At 45.7% G+C, this 16,903-nt stretch overlaps 1 protein-coding gene across 1 annotated transcript; it reads right to left on the reverse strand.

Annotated features, from left to right (window-relative positions):
• Positions 1-13,276: 13,276 nt before the first annotated feature.
• Positions 13,277-15,413, reverse strand: LOC147972836 (uncharacterized). The gene is made up of 5 exons (XM_087523760.1): positions 15,355-15,413; positions 14,425-14,538; positions 13,904-13,938; positions 13,456-13,643; positions 13,277-13,330 (listed from the first exon to the last, which is right to left on the reverse strand). Exons 1-5 carry the CDS (start codon positions 15,411-15,413, stop codon positions 13,277-13,279), a joined length of 450 nt encoding a protein of 149 aa, XP_087379886.1.
• Positions 15,414-16,903: the final 1,490 nt, after the last annotated feature.

Raw genomic sequence — 16,903 nt, forward strand, 5'->3', positions numbered from 1 at the left:
TATCAACGTTCCTAGCCAACTCATCAATCTTAAGCAATTTTTCTTCAATCAAAGCATTGCAATTCTTTTGCGAAGTAATAAATTATTTAATATTAGTTTCAAAATAAGAGGGCATATTATTATAATTTCCATAAGAATTGTTGTTGGAATTACCATAATTATTAGAGGAATTACTAGGATACGGCCTAGGATTAAAGTTTCCTCTATACGCGTTGTTACCAAAATTATTCCTACCAACAAAATTTACATCTATAGATTCATTATTATTCTCAATAAAATTAGACAAAGGCATATCATTAGGATCAGAAGAAACAGTTTTATTAGAAAATAATTTCATAAGTTCATCCATCTTTCCACTCAAAACGTTAATTTCTTCTATCGCATGCACTTTCTTATTAGTAGATCTTTCGGTGTGCAATTGAGAATAATTAACCATAATATTATCTAGGAGTTTAGTAGCTTCTCCTAAAGTGATTTCCATAAAAGTGCCTCCCGCGGCCGAATCTAAAAGATTTCTAGAAGCAAAATTCAATCCGGCATAAAATTTTTGTATAATCATCCACAAATTCAAACCATGTGTAGGGCAATTATGTATCATTAATTTCATCCTTTCCCAAGCTTGTGTAACATGTTCATGATCAAGTTGCTTAAAATTCATAATATCGTTTCTAAGAGAGATGATCTTAGCGGGAGGAAAATACTTAGAGATAAAAGCATCTTTGCACTTATTCCACGAATCAATACTATTTTTAGGCAAAGACGAAAACCAAGCTTTAGCACGATCTCTAAGCGAAAAAGGAAATAGCTTCAATTTAACAATATCATTATCCACATCTTTCTTCTTTTGCATATCACATAAATCAATGAAGCTATTCAGATGGGTAGCGACATCTTCACTAGGAAGGCCGGCGAATTGATCTTTCATGACAAGATTCAACAAAGCAGCATTGATTTCACAAGATTCAGTATCGGTAAGAGGAGCAATCGGAGTGCTACGGAAATCATTGTTGTTGGTATTGTTAAAGTCACACAATTTAGTGTTATCTTGAGCCATCGTGACAAGCAAGCAATCCAACACACAAGCAAACAAGAAACGGGCAAAAAGAAGCAAATAGAGAAATAGAGGGAGGATGGAGAGAGAGAGGGCGAATAAAACGGCAAGGGTGAAGTGCGGGAGAGGAAAACGTGAGGCAAATGGCAAATAATGTAATGCGGGAGATAAGGATTTGTGATGAGTAATTGGTATGTTGACTTTTTCGTAGACCTCCCCGGCAGCGGCGCCAGAAATCCTTCTTGCTACCTCTTGAGCACTTGTGTTGGTTTTCCCTTGAAGAGGAAAGGGTGATGCAGCAAAGTAGCATAAGTATTTCCCTCAGTTTTTGAGAACCAAGGTATCAATCGAGTAGGAGGCCACGCACGAGTCCCTCGCACCTACACAAACAAATAAATCCTCGCAACCAACGCGATAAGGGGTTGTCAATCCCTACATGGTCACTTACGAGAGCGAGATCAGATAGATATGATAAGATAATATTTTTTGTATTTTTATGATAAAGATGCAAAGTAAAATAAAAGGCAAAGGAAATAACTAAGTATTGGAAGATTAATATGATGGAAGATAGACCCGGGGGCCCTTGGTTTCACTAGTGGCTTCTCTCAAGAGCATAAGTATTTCACGGTGGGTAAACAAATTACTGTTGAGTGCTACCTCTTTTAGCACTGCATTGGTTTTCCCCGAAGAGGAAGGGATGATGCAGCAAAGTAGCATAAGTATTTCCCTCAGTTTTTGAGAACCAAGGTATCAATCCAGTAGGAGTCTACACGCAAGTCCCTCGTACCTGCACAAAATAAATAAATCCTCGCAACCAACGCAAATAGGGGTTGTCAATCCCTATAGGGCCACTTACGAGAGTGAGATCTGATAGACATGATAAGATAATATTTTTGGTATTTTTATGATAAAGATGCAAAGTAAAATAAAGGCAAAGTAAAATAGCAAAGTAAATAACTAAGTAGTAGGAGATTGATATGATAAAGATAGATCCGGGGGCCATAGGTTTCACTAGTGGCTTCTCTTGAGAGCATAAGTATTCTACGGTGGGTGAACAAATTACTGTTGAGCAATTGACAGAATTGAGCATAGTTATGAGAATATCTAGGTATGATCATGTATATAGGCATCACGTCCGAGACAAGTAGACCGACTCCTGCCTGCATCTACTACTATTACTCCACTCATCGACCGCTATCCAGCATGCATCTAGAGTATTAAGTTAAAAACAGAGTAACTCCTTAAGCAAGATGACATGATGTAGAGGGATAGACTCATGCAATATGAAGAAAACCCCATCTTGTTATCCTCGATGGCAACAATACAATACGTGCCTTGCTCCCTTACCGTCACCGGTAAAGGACAACGCAAGATTGAACCCAAAGCTAAGCACTTCTCCCATTGCAAGAAAGATCAATCTAGTAGGCCAAACCAAACTGATAATTCAAAGAGACTTGCAAAGATAACCAATCATACATAAAAGAATTAAGAGAAGATAAAAATATTATTCATAGATTGACTTGATCATAAACCCATAATTCATCGGTCTCAACAAACACACCGCAAAAAGAAGATTACATCAAATAGATTTCCACAAGAGAGGGGGAGAACATTGTATTGAGATCCTAAAAGAGAGAAGAAGCCATCTAGCTACTTACTATGGACCCGTAGGTCTGAAGTAAACTACTCACACTTCATCGGAGAGGCTATGGTGTTGATGTAGAAGCCCTCCGTGATCGATGACCCATCCGGCAGAGCTCCGGAACAGGCCCCAAGATGGGATCTTGTGGATACAGAAAGTTACGACGGTGGAATTAGGGTTTTGGCTCTATATCTGATCGTTTGGTGGTACGTGGGTATATATAGGAGGAAGAAGTACGTCGGTGGACCAACAGGGGGCCCACGAGGGTGGAGGGTGCGCCTGGGAGGGGGGGCAAGCGCGCCCCCTACCTCGTGGCCTCCTGTTGATTGGCTTGACATAGGGTCCAAGTCTCCTGAGTTGTATTCAGTGAGAAAATCACGTTCCCGAAGGTTTGATTCTGCTTGGACTCCATTTGATATTCCTTTTCTTCGAAGCCCTAAAACAGGCAAAAAAGAGCAATTCTGGGCTGGGCCTCCGGTTAATAGGTTAGTCCCAGAAATAATATAAAAGTGGATAATAAAGCCCAATAATGTCCAAAACAGTAGATAATATAGCATGGAGCAATCAAAAATTATAGATACGTTGGAGACGTATCATTGAGCAATTGACAGAATAGAGCATAGTTATGAGAATATCTAGGTATGATCATGTATATAGGCATCACGTCCGAGACAAGTAGACTGACTCCTGCCTGCATCTACTACTATTACTCCACACATCGACCGCTATCCAACATGCATCTAGAGTATTAAGTTCAAGAGAACAGAGTAACGCTTTAAGCAAGATGACAAGATGTAGAGGGATAAACTCATGCAATATGATATAAACCCCATCTTGTTATCCTCGATGGCAATACAATACGTGCCTAGCTGCCCCTACTGTCACTGGGAAAGGATACCGCAAGATTGAGCCCAAAGCTAAGCACATCTCCCATTGCAAGAAAGATCAATCTAGTAGGCCAAACCAAACTGATAATTCGAAGAGACTTGCAAAGATAACCAATCATACATAAAAGAATTCAGAGAAGATTCAAATATTGTTCATAGATAAACTTGATCATAAACCCACAATTCATCTGTCTCAACAAACACACCGCAAAAGAAGATTACATCGAATCGATCTCCACAAGAGAGGGGGAGAACATTGTATTGAGATCCAAAAAGAGAGAAGAAGCCATCTAGCTAATAACTATGGACCCGTAGGTCTAAAGTAAACTACTCACACTTCATCGGAAGGGCTATGGTGTTGATGTTGAAGCCCTCCATGATCGATGCCCCCTCTGGCGGAGCTCCAGAAAAGGCCCCAAGATGGGATCTCGTGGATACAGAAAGTTACGGCGGTGGAATTAGGGTTTTGGCTCTGTATGTGGTAGTTTGGGGGTACGTAGGTATATATAGGAGGAAGGAGTACGTCGGTGGAGCAATAGGGGGCCCACGAGGGTGGAGGGCACGCCTGGGGGGTAGGCGCGCCCCCCTATCTCGTGGCCTCCTGGTTGATGTCTTGACGTAGGGTCCAAGTCCTCTGGATCATGTTCGTTCCGAAAATCACGTTTCCGAAGGTTTCATTCTGTTTGGACTCCGTTTGATATTCTTTTTCTGCGAAACCCTAAAATAGGCAAAAAACAGCAATTCTGGGTTGGGCCTCCGGTTAATAGGTTAGTCCCAAAAATAATATAAAAGTGTATAATAAAGCCCAATAATGTCCAAAACAGAATATAATATAGCATGGAACAATCAAAAATTATAGATACATTGGAGACATATCATCTACCAGTCTGACGACAGGGCGTCGGGGCCCATACCATCGTCACAAAACACGGCAGGTCGCCGGCAAGTCTGTTCGGATAAAAAGGCAACTCAAGCCGAACACGAGACCGCCCCACCTCGCCATAAAGGCAAGAACAAAGCAGGCCAGGATTACCCAGACAACCTGCAGAGCGACTGGGACAATAGAGCAGGAAGCGCAAGACCGATCTACGGATCACAAAAACATGCTTCGGCACACGACGATGGCTACCTATTCGGATGTGTCACACCTCGCCGCAACCAAGCCGAAAACCGTAATGGAACTCCTTCGGAATTATGCCACAGTGTGGCCCAACATAGAGGCGCCGCACACCCGTTTTGCTTCACTGATGAGGTAATGGATCATGAATTTCCCAAAGGATTCAAACCCGTCAATATTGAATCATACGACGGGACAACCGATCCCGCAGTATGGATAGAAGATTTCATCCTCCACATCCATATGGCCCATGGAGACGACCTCCATGCCATTAAATACCTCCCACTAAAGCTAAAAGGACCAGCTTGGTACTGGTTAAACAGTTTGCCTGAAAATTCCATAGGCAGCTGGAAGGACTTGGAAGAGGCCTTCCTCGGTAACTTCCAAGGAATACATGTCCAGCCACCGGATGACGATGACCTAAGTCACATCATCCAACAGCCCGACGAATTAGCCAGGGAGCTCTGGACCCGGTTCTTAGTCAAAAAGAACCAAATCGTCGACTGTCCGGACGCGGAAGCCCTCGCGGCTGTCAGACACATCGTCCGGGATGAATGGCTTGCACGCTACCTCGGCCAAGAAGCACCTAAATCCATGACAGCTCTCACTGCTCTGATGACTCACTTTTGCATGGGAGAAGACAGCTGGCTCGCTTGTAGAAGCAATGGTGCCAGCCACCAGGGCACCTTTGAAATCCGAGACGCCAACGGCAAGCCACGGGGAAGCAAAAACAACAGTCACACGGACAATGAAAGATCAGTCAACACAACGGTCAATGCCGGATTCAGCAACCCCAAGACCAGTCAGCAGAAGAAGCCATCCAGGGGGAACCGAGATGAACCATCCAAGCTGGACAGGATTTTGGACCGACCCTGCCAGATTCATGGCCACCCCGATAAACCAGCCAATCACACCAACAGAAACTGCTGGGTCTTTAAACAGGCCGACAAGCTCAATGCCGAACATAGGGGAAGGAAGCTGCCAAGCAACAAGGATGACGGAAAGGTTCGCCAACAACAAACCGGGGGTTTGAAGCAGTCTCCACCCAAGGATCGACTACCCCTAGAACGGCAATAGCCACCCGGCTTCCGCCGCCCACTCTGTACACCTACAAAGTTTGTACCACGCGTACATCATTACGCACTCAAGATACCATGGGCATCGGCGAAAGCACAATACAGACAAGCCTGCGAGCACTCCAGTAACCTTTTTCTATGTACAACTATTTACTTACTTTTTTATTTTCTCTTTCGATATCCTTTAAAAAACAGGTGACAAACAGGATAAAAATCGGAAACCGGCTCTATCGGAGTCCGGATCCGTATACTCACCTAAGGGGCTATGTCCATCAAGGACTCCCCCACCGAGGACTGGCGGCGCAGACATGCGACAGGAGGAAATAACTTTTTGTAGACCGCACTCTCTATTTTTGAGCCTGTACTATGCTTGTTCCTCCGCCTCCAACCCCGAGCATGTCAAATAGCCGGGGGGCAGCTTTTATATATATATCATAAGTAATTATCAGCATATCGCTCAGTTACCAGTAAACAACATCCAAGTTAGTCATCCGTATGGTTTTCCCAACAAATATGGCTCCTACAGTTATTTCACAAAAATACCTTGGCCTAACTTGACAGGGGCTCGGTGTGGGAACAAATGAGTAGCTAGTAAAAGTCCGAACAGCTCTATAGCACACTTCGGCGTCGCAAGTTTGGCCTTATATGCATCAGCTTCGAATCATTGTCTTGGGTCAATAGTTGGGTTGCCCGTCTCCTGTGCTTGCTACCCTACGTTCTGCTCTATCGACTAGGGTAGTAAAGGGAGAACTACTGCGATTGTGCCCTGGTCTAAACCGGACGAGCACCTCGGTAGAGAAAGCCGAAAACTGACTATCATGATGCGGCGTGAGCTGGTCAACCACTTGCTGACCTATTAGAATCTTTAGCTATTCTCCGTGTCACACGAGGGATCTTCTTCAAGTCAAATATGTAAGGTACCATACGCCGCATACATACCAGGGGCTATGTCGTAGCTCCGCCATAAAACACCTATTGCTAAGTGAAAGTGTTAACGCCTTATAGTCCAATTGCCTAGTTCGCCACATTATCACCTCCTTCATGGACCAAGATGTTGGATAAAGAATGATTAAATGCTTCTCCGAACACCCCCGTACTTCCTACGAGGGAGCTGAAGCCGACAACTGGAAACCTTTCAGATTATATCGGAACGTCCGCATAGGAGGAATTCAAGCTTTCAAGCAAAAAATAAATAGATTAACTTTAAAATTATTTTTACAATTTTCATACAACTCACTCGAACATTATGTATTTTGAGCACTGACCCTCTACAAAGCGGGCGACCTCTATAGGACGTCTTCAAAATAATGCTCCGGTTCCGGACGGTCCTTGCCTCTGGGTGGACCCTTCGTCGCAACATCAATGGCCTTCATCTTCCCCCAGAACATCTTGACTCGGGCAAAAGCCATGCGTGCACCCTCAATGCACGCATACCGCTTCACAGCATCGATACGCGACACCGCATCAACAAGCCTTTGCACTAAACCAAAATAGCTAGGCTCGGTTGGCCATAACCGGACTACGACGTCCTTCATGGCAGCGATGGACATCCTATGAAGTTCGGCCCACTGGGACATTTGTTCATTAAGCAACAAAGGGCGCTTTGACGCGCCAAACTGCGACCAAAAAAGCTTCTCCATTGCATATCCATCCCGTGCTTGGTAATATTGCGCCGCATCGGCAGAACTCTTCGGCAAATCCAAGAACTCGTCCGAAGAAGTCCATACTTGGTTGAGCTGGGCATAGTTCGGGTCGCTGAACTTGGTTTGCAGTAGAAAGGGCTTTCTAGCCGCAATCTCCCCTCGCCTGTCGAACCTCCTCACAGGCCGCTCTGCATTCCGACCGCGCTCCTCTTACTTCTTGTAAGGCCTTCTCTAAATCATCCGTTAAGGCTTCATTCTTCTTCTCCAGAAATTCACAGCGGCCGGTTGCATTCTCCAGCTCGAGCATCATCTTGGATATCTTCTCATCATCTTGGCGCCGTGCAGCTCGTTCGGCTTCTAGTTCAGCCGATGCCTTTTTGGCAGCAGCATCGCTACGCCGGGCCTGCTCCTTGGCCCGGGCCAGCTCCGCTCGAAGAACTTCAACGGCAGCAGCACTATCTGCAGACAACTTTCAGCGTTATGCTTACACTACAAAAATGTATGAGGATTAAACTGAATACATACCTTGTGACTCATCAAGACGCATATTGATTGAAGCAAGATCATCCCCTGCCACATCAAGCTTCCGCTGCAAATCGGCAATCTCCATAGTCCGAGAAGTGGCCAAAGGGGAAGCAGCCTGCGTTCAAGGTTTATCCGGTTAGTCCTCAAACGATCCTTTTTTCGATCCTCCATTTTGCTTCCCAACGAAAGCCAACCTGAGTATCAGGGGCTACTACCTATACACAGGCGTATCTTCACAAATGACACATAGCTGAAAACGTTATGTTACAAACCTCAAAGCCCTTCAGTAGGCTCATGAAGGCTTCATTCAATCCGCTCTACGCGGACGAAATCTTCTCAATCATTGTACCCATCAAGGTACGCTGTTCCCCCGAGACGGATGCTTTCCGCAACATGTCTCGCAACATATCCGGAGTCTCCGGGTTTTCGGAAGCTGCTCCAACAGCACGATCATCCTTTGAAGGAATCTGCTCACCTGCCTCCAAAATCGCTGTCGGCTGTGAACCGGACAGTCCGGGGCCCTCGTTACCATCAGCCCCGGAATTCCGGATGGTCGGAGGCCCACCTTGGGGTACTTCCTCTTCTGTCCCCTGGTCTAAAGGAACCCTCCACGATGACACTTCAGAGTCATCCGCCTTGATGGGCGAGGAGGTTGGAGCAGGCGTCTCGCTCTCCATCATCTCTGGAAGAAGACTTCCCGAAGAAGAGGATCGCCCAGAAAAACTCTGTGCCGACCTGTAAAAATGTAGGAATGCATTACGGTAACAGCAACAGAACAGGATGTTATCAAGGCACTCTGGATTCTCTTACGGTTCGGCCGAGGGTTTGTCCCCTTGTTGGAGCTGCTCAGCAACATCGTCTTCCAAGCCCAAGCTGGTCGATAGTGGCATCTTGCCCTTCTCGAAAGACCGCCCCTCCTCATCTTCGGAGGTGGCCCTTTTCCTCCTGTTTGGAGAAGGAACATTGGGTCCTTTCCTGCCTCCATCTTCGGGCGAGGAAAGGTCGAATTCTCCGGACTCAGTGTCCGACTTGCCCCCAGAACCAAGGTCATCTTGGGCCTTCTCACCCTCCCCTGTTGCTGCTTGGTATGGCACCGAGGCCAGCATCCTTGCTAACACAGGAGTAGCCGAGTCTTCGGGAAGGGGAGCCGGACACCTAATCAATTGCACCTTCTTTATCCAGCCCTGCAAAAGGATGAAACCATTGGCTTCTTGCCACTATATATTTGACTGTAAGATATTCGGCAAACGTGTACTTACCGAGGTGTCCGGATGGTTGCAGTCAAGGCCGACATGTCTGGCGGTGTCCGGCCATTGCCTTCATTTTCCGAAGACTAATCTCCACATTCCTTCGTGCGTTGTGCCGAAGAAGTTCTAAAGAGTCCGCGTCCCTTTTGGATTGAACTCCCATAGAATGAGAGGCCGTCGCTGGCACGGCAGGGTCCGACGAACTAGAATTATATGAACGACGCTGGCTATGTCGATGTCCCTCTCAATGAGGTTCCGGATGCGACTTTGCAGAGTTTGCACATCATTCGTTGATCCCCAATCTAGCCCCTTATTAATCCATGATGCAAGTTGGGTTGGAGGGCCGAGTCGAAATACGGGCGCGGTCGCCCACTTGGAGCTGCGGGGCTCGGTGATATAGAACCACCCCTGCTTCCACAAATAGGAAGATTTGGTGAAGGATCCTTTCAGCCAAACGGCGCTAGCAAGCTTGCTTATTGCAGCGCCGCCGCACTCGGCCGGCTCGCTCTCTACCACTTGCGGCTTCACATCGAAGGTCCTGAGCCACAGGCCGAAGTCCGGAGGAGTTCGGAGGAGGGCTTCACACGTGATGATAAACGTTGAGATAAGAAGAATAGAGTCCGGGGCCAAATCGAAGATGTCTAGCCCGTAATAATACATGAGCCCTCAGACGAAGGGGTTAAGTGCAAATCCCAACCCGCGGAGGAAGTGGGACACGAACACGACCCTCTTGCCAGATCTGGGGGTGGGAACGACCTACCCCTCACTGATGATGGATTTCAGCGGTCAGGTACCACGCTACCCGAAGCTTTGCAATGTCTTCCTCCATGACAGAAGAGGCTACCCAAAGGCCTTGATGGCTAGATCCGGACATGGTTGGGGCTGGTGGCAACGGAAGCCCAGGAGTTGGAGCTCGGGGTAGCGGGAGTTGAGGAAGAGGCAAGCGTGGAAGAAAAATACGGGTCAGTAACCCTATATAAAGGCTGCAAATATCAAACGTCTCCTCTCGGGCCTCAAAAACTTGCTTGTTTCCAAGGAATTGTACCCAAGCGATGGCCAGGTTACCCATGTTCGGGTCGATAGGAATCCCTTAAAAAAGGGAGGCACGATCTCCGTTTGGATAAATTACGCCAATAATGCCACGTCCCTGGACGTGGGGCGACGGGCCGGCTAAAACGGTTCGCAAGTAAAGGTCGGGCATGGAGTTATATTACCAAAAATTGGTCAGAGGGTTGAACCCACGAAATATTATATCCTCTATGGTTGTTCATACAAGTCCGAATACAATCGCTATCTTGAAGTTAGGATAACAAGCAACCCGCCTTGCAATGCCGAAGACAATCTGCGCGCCGAACTCCTCGTCATTGAAGCCAGGTTCATAAGCTACTGAGGGAGTCCTGGACTAAAGGGTCCTCGGGCATTCGGCCTGTTATCTACTGGGCCGGACTGATGGGTTGTGAAGACATTAAGGCCGAAGACTATACCTGACTCCGGATTGGACTCTCCTTGGCATGGAAGGCAAGCTTGGCGACCGATTGTGAAGATTCCTTCTTATGTAACCGACTCTATGTAAACCCTAGATCCCCCGGTGTCTATATAAACCAAAGGGGATAGTCCAGAAAGAACACCATTCATTACCATAGTCATATAGGCTAGGCTTTTATGGTTTAGTCATCACGATCTTGTGGTAGATCCACTCTTGTAACACCCATATTCATCAATATCAATCAAGCAGGACATAGGGTATTACCTCCATAGAGAGGGCCTGAACCTGGGTAAACATTGTGTCCCCTGTCTCCTATTACCATCGATCCTAGACACACAGTCCGGGACCCCCTACCCGAGATCCGCCGATTTTGACACCGACATTGGTGCTTTCATTGAGAGTTCCATTGTGCCGTCCACGAAAAGTTCGACGGCTCCTTCAATTGTCTATAGCGACACTGTCCAAGGAGAAACCATCCTCCCCGGAAATATTTTCGAAGTAGGGTGGGATGCGGAGGAAGGCCTGGCACACAACATTGAATGCCGAGATGTTGAGGAAGGAGTTGGGGGCTAGATCATGGAAATCCAGCCCATAATAGAACATGAGTCCGTGGACAAATGGGTGGAGTGGGAATCCCAATCCGTGGATGAAGTGGGGGATGAATACCACTCTCTCATGGGGCTCCGGGGTGGGGATGATTTGCCCCTTTGCTGGAAGCCGGTGGGCGATTTCCTTGGCTAAGTACGCGGCCTCCCGGAGCTTGGTGATGTCCTTCTCCTTGATGGAGGAAACCATCCACTTGCCCTGCGCTTCAGATCCGGACATGGCTGGAGTGCTTTTTTGAGATGGAAAGGATGGAGGCTTGAGCGCTGGAGCTCGAGAATGGATGGGCAAAGAGAAAGAAGGCGTGCTTGAAAAGGTGGAATCCTTATCCCTTTATAAAGTCTGCGAATATCAAGCGCCTCCCCACTCACCTTAAAACTCGCCTATTCCCCAACGGTCGTGCATACGACGCGGTTGGATTACCCACGTCCATATTGATGAGAATCCCGTAATAAGGGGACACGATCTCTGCTTTGACAAGACGTGCCAATAAAACCGCATCTTGAAACATGGAGCGGGAGGCTAAAAAACGATTCGAAATAATGGCTGGGCAGTGATGTGCTGTCATGCTACAAAAGTTGTCAATGGATTGGACTCATAAAATATTATACTCTCTCTCTGTGTGTGTGTGTGTGTGTGTGGTACTCGTTTTGTAGAGCCGGACACATTTTCTGTGTTTGAAGGCTGTTCTGAAGTATTCGGTGGAGGAACCCGCCTTGCAATGCCGAAGACAATCTGCGTGAATGGGCTATGAAGATACAAGACAGAAGACTTCCTCCCATGTCCGGACGGGACTCTCCTTTGCGTGGATGGAAAGCTTGGCGTTCGGATATGTAGATTCCTTCTTTCATAAACCGACTCTGTACAACCCTAGGCCCCCCCGATGTCTATATAAACCGGAGGGTTTAGTCTGTAGAGTCATAATCACAATCATACAGGCTAGACTTCTAGCATTTAGCCACGACGATCTCGTGGTAGATCAACTCTTGTAATCCTCGTACTCATCAATATCAATCAAGTAGGACGTAGGGTATTACCTCCATCAAGAGGACCCGAACCTGGGTAAAACATCGTGTCCCTTGCCTCCTGTTACCATCAACCTTAGACGCACAGTTTGGGCCCCCCTACCCGAGATCCACCGGGTTTGACACCGATAGGGGTCCTTTCCACACGACCCAGAAACCGTCGGGGATAGGCCCTCCTGGGACTCGTGTGAGATCGGGCAAGGCATCGAAACCCAATCATTTTCGTTAGTATGTACATACCACATGGTGAATCCCAGAAAAACATTTCCGTTCGTATGTATATCACATACAGTCAATCCAAGGAATACATTTTCATTCTTATGCACATCCCACACAGTCAATCCAGGGAAAACGTTTCCGTTCATATGTACATCCCACACAGTTTTATGTATACGGTCATGTGTGAAAGGTGTAACTATCACACACGCTCTGCCTCGGTTAACTGTTTGCTTTTATGAACTACATCACACACGATTTGATGTAGAAAACTGTGTGGCATTGGGCTATCCATCACAAGCACTTTTACTGCCAGAACCGTTTGCAATGTTCCATGACCGTCTGTTCTCTTTTTACATCGCACACACTGTTTTCTTTCTAACCGTATGCACATTATTTTATTAGCTCCTGTATATTTTTATTTTTTCCTGTAATTTTTTATTCGAATTGGAAATTTTGAAATATGAAACGTGCAATTAAAATTCTCAGCACAATGGTTCAACAACGAATCCATAAATAAAATTGCCAGTAAAATATGTTTAGTCATTACAGGATTAGGCAGCAGTTAACTATGATGGACCATAATATTTAACGGCGGTAAAGGTGAAGAGACAAGTGTAAATCATTTTGACTACCGACAGTGTTGAAGAAGCGGAATGCCCATAATGTGCCTTCCGGCATGCCATAGGCACGAACCACTTTTGTCCAACCCCTTGTGACGATCGCCCACCCGTCCTTCACCGCCTTCAGAAAGACTTCTAGAGCATTATCATGGTAGCATGAATTATATACTTTAACCTTAGTTGCCTCCACTCCATTCATGTAGTTTGGAAGGTAATCATCAGTAAATAGCTTCGTAAACCACCGAAAAGAGAAAAATATCAGACAGTGAGGTCTAATAGAGTAACTTGTTGTGGGCAGGGGGGAAAGGCAACACATTACTTACCATCCTAAAGTTCACTGTTGTCTTGGGCAAAGTGTAAATAAAAAGCTTAATTCCAAACACCCGTTTCTTTCGCCTAACAATCTTTCTTAGTTTCCTCACTTGACACTTGTTCATGAATATCTCATTTCCCCATACGCAAAAGGGATCGAAGCGTGGATCGGTACCGCTCATATATGTACCTATAAGCAACCAGTAAATGTTAGAAGCTAAACTCAGATTGCACAAATGATGTAAAATACAACTACATATGTTCCTAAGTACAAGTATTTTTTTTTGAGATTTCAATATGAAATACATACGGATGTATATAGAATTATAGATATAGTTTAGATTAGAATCTAGATTCACTCATTTTGCTCCTTATGTAGTCTATATTGGAATATCTAAAAATACTTATATTTAGGAATAGATGGTGTATAAGACATGGGATGCAGCTAACCTCGACGGCAAACAATAGCATCGCCCATTGTAGCCCTGTGTAAGTACATGGAAAGCCAATGTTAACTACAATAGGGTTAACATCCACCAAAAATAGCAAATGGTAATAAAACTGCAGCATCTGTAGTGATATCTTTATTGCGAAAGAGTAGCACGGTAGCAAAGGAACGGATTAAAAGATGGATACAACTGGTAATTGCTATAGGCTTAACAACATCCTAATTCATGTTTTGTAAGTTTGTAGCCATTGAAATACAACTATTTAAAAATGGATACAACTATTAATTGCAACAGGCTTAATGGCCATTGAAACCGGTACTGATGAAAATTCAACTGGCAGAGTTAAACATCACAGGGCAGGTGCTGCGAGAGCAGATAATGACCCAGTTGTCTATAAAAAGGTAGGAAAATAGCTAAAACGCATTAGGCATGTTTACTATAACATGCTTAATACATCAACCGTACAGAACATAGCCATTAGTTGCAACTGATATTGGTAAGATTGAACTGGTCAGTACATACTTGGTAAGTCCCGAGAGGTAGTTGCTGGGGCACTTCATCTTGGCCAGAGCCCGCCCAAAGTCAGCGGCGGTGGAGGTGAGCTGTTCCTCGGGGTCGAAGCGTGGATCAGTGGCACTGACATGTGTACCAATAGGCAACCAGTAAATGGTAGAAGTTAAACTGCAATTGCACAAATGATTTGAAATACTATAAGACATGGGATGCAGCTAACCTCGACAGCAAACAACAACATCGGCCGTTATGACCCTACGTAAGTACATGGACATGCATGTTAAGTACAACAGGGTTAGCATCCACCAAAAATAGCAAATGGGCAACATCTCTAGTATATCTTCATTGCGGAGAATAGCATGGTATCAAATGGACATATTAAAAAATGGATACAACTGTTAACTGCAATAGGCTTAACAGCATCCTAAGTCATGCTTTGTAAGTTTGTAGCCATTGAAATACAACTATTAAAAATTGGATTCTATTGTTAATTGCAACAGGCTTAGTAGACATTGAAACCGGTACTGATAAAAATGCAATTGGCATAGTTAAACATCACAAGATGGGTGCTGCCAGAGCAGAGAATGACCCAAACGTCTATAAAAAGGTAGGGAAAGTAGCTAAAATGTGTTAGACATGTTTACTAGAACATGCTTAATACATCGACCGTACAGAACATAGCCATTAATTGCAACTGGTATTGGTAAGATTGAACTGGTAAGTACATACTTGGTAAGTCCTGAGAGGTAGTTGCTGGGGCACTTCATCTTGGCCAAAGCCCACCCAAAGTCAGCGACGACAAAGGCGAGCTATTCCTCCGGGTCGAAGCATGGATCTGTGCCACTAACATGTGTACCTACAGGCAACCAGTAAATGTAGAAGTTAAACTACAATTGCACAAATGATGTGAAATACTGTAAGACATGGGATGCAGCTAACCTCGACGGCAAACAACAACATTGGTCATTATGACCCTGCGTAAGTACATGGACATGCATGTTAAGTACAACAGGGTTAACATCCACTAAAAATAGCAAATGGGCAGTATGTCTAGTGATATCCTGAGTCATGCATTGTAAGTTTGTTTCTGGTATTGGTGAAATTGAGCTGGACAAGGTAATATTTGAACATCACACATTATGTAGTACTGAAATAAACAAGGCACGAATATGCTTAATACATCAGCCTTACAAATCATAGCCATTGCAAGTGGTATTGGTAAGATTTAGCTAGTCAGATCTTACCTATTAAGTCCCCGGGGGTAGTCGCTGGGGCACTTCATCTGGGCCAGAGCCTGCACTATGTCGACGTCAGTGGAGGAGACGAGGTGTTCCTCTGGGTCAACACGCACAGCAGCCATCGCGCCATGGACCGCCATCAGCTCCTGGTGGTGGTGATTTGTAGGTATGAGGATGTTTCGCAGGCGCCATTTAAGGAATCAGGCCTGGGCCGTGATAGAGATCGGTGGATTACCTGACTGGATCCGAGCAGAACGTAGATGTGGTTGAAGCTGTGGTTGCGGCGGCGATGGTTTGAGATGCCGGTAGGGGGAGGCGTGAGGCGAGGATACTGAGGGTGGGGATGTGGTTGGAGGAATAAATTCTGAAATCACGCGCCTAATGAAAATTTCGCTGCAAAACTTGAAACTTGGGTGGGGGAAACACACAACGCAGATGAAGCGCGTAAAATACTCATGTGCGAGAAAAAAGAAAGTTGGTAGATACCGTCTCCAAAAAAGTATGCACGTGTAGATAAATTTTTTCCGATCAATGGTACACCTGGTTTATTAGGAAACATCACACACGTAACTGACTTATGGATCATTGACGCAAAAAAACGCAGACGGGTACGACATAGAAACCATGTGTTTTGTGATCTTCTAATGATTAACGCAAAAAATGCACACAGGCACAGATGCTAATCAACGCTCAAAGCCTTCAAAGGATGCTCTTACCGACATTGTACATTAATACTACAAACTTAAAGTACTACTGGTAATTTTCTCTAATACTACAAATTTAAACTACTTCTCACACGCTGCCATCGGGCCATGCTGGCCAGACACTGGCGTTCACATTCCCAGTCTTGTAGGCAGCAGCCCACCGTGCATCGATCTCCGCCAAGCTCTCCTCACCATGGTGTGCGGCCTCTTTTTTCTTGCGGCGGTGGGACTCTCTTTTCATGACTATTTCTGCCTTTTCCGCTCCTTTCGTGCGGCTTCGACCGCCTCTAGATCCACCTCCCATTCAATCATGGCAGCCTCAAAGTCCGCCCATGTAACTGTCTGGCCGCCGGCAGCGATGAACTTGGCGCGGCGAGATGCCATCGCTTCCTTACCATGTGTGCGGTCGCGGGCAGCGAGGAACGCGGCGCGGCGGGATGCCATCATTTCCTTACCAGTTACTGTGTGCCGCAGTGCCATGGACAACGCCTGGAGAGAGCTCTGGGACGGAGGGTCCGGGCAGTCGTACATTGCGGTGGTATTGAA

This window comes from Triticum urartu, chromosome 5A (assembly GCF_056163025.1).
Source record: "Triticum urartu cultivar PI428250 chromosome 5A, HENAU_Tu73, whole genome shotgun sequence".
Lineage (NCBI taxonomy): Eukaryota > Viridiplantae > Streptophyta > Magnoliopsida > Poales > Poaceae > Triticum > Triticum urartu.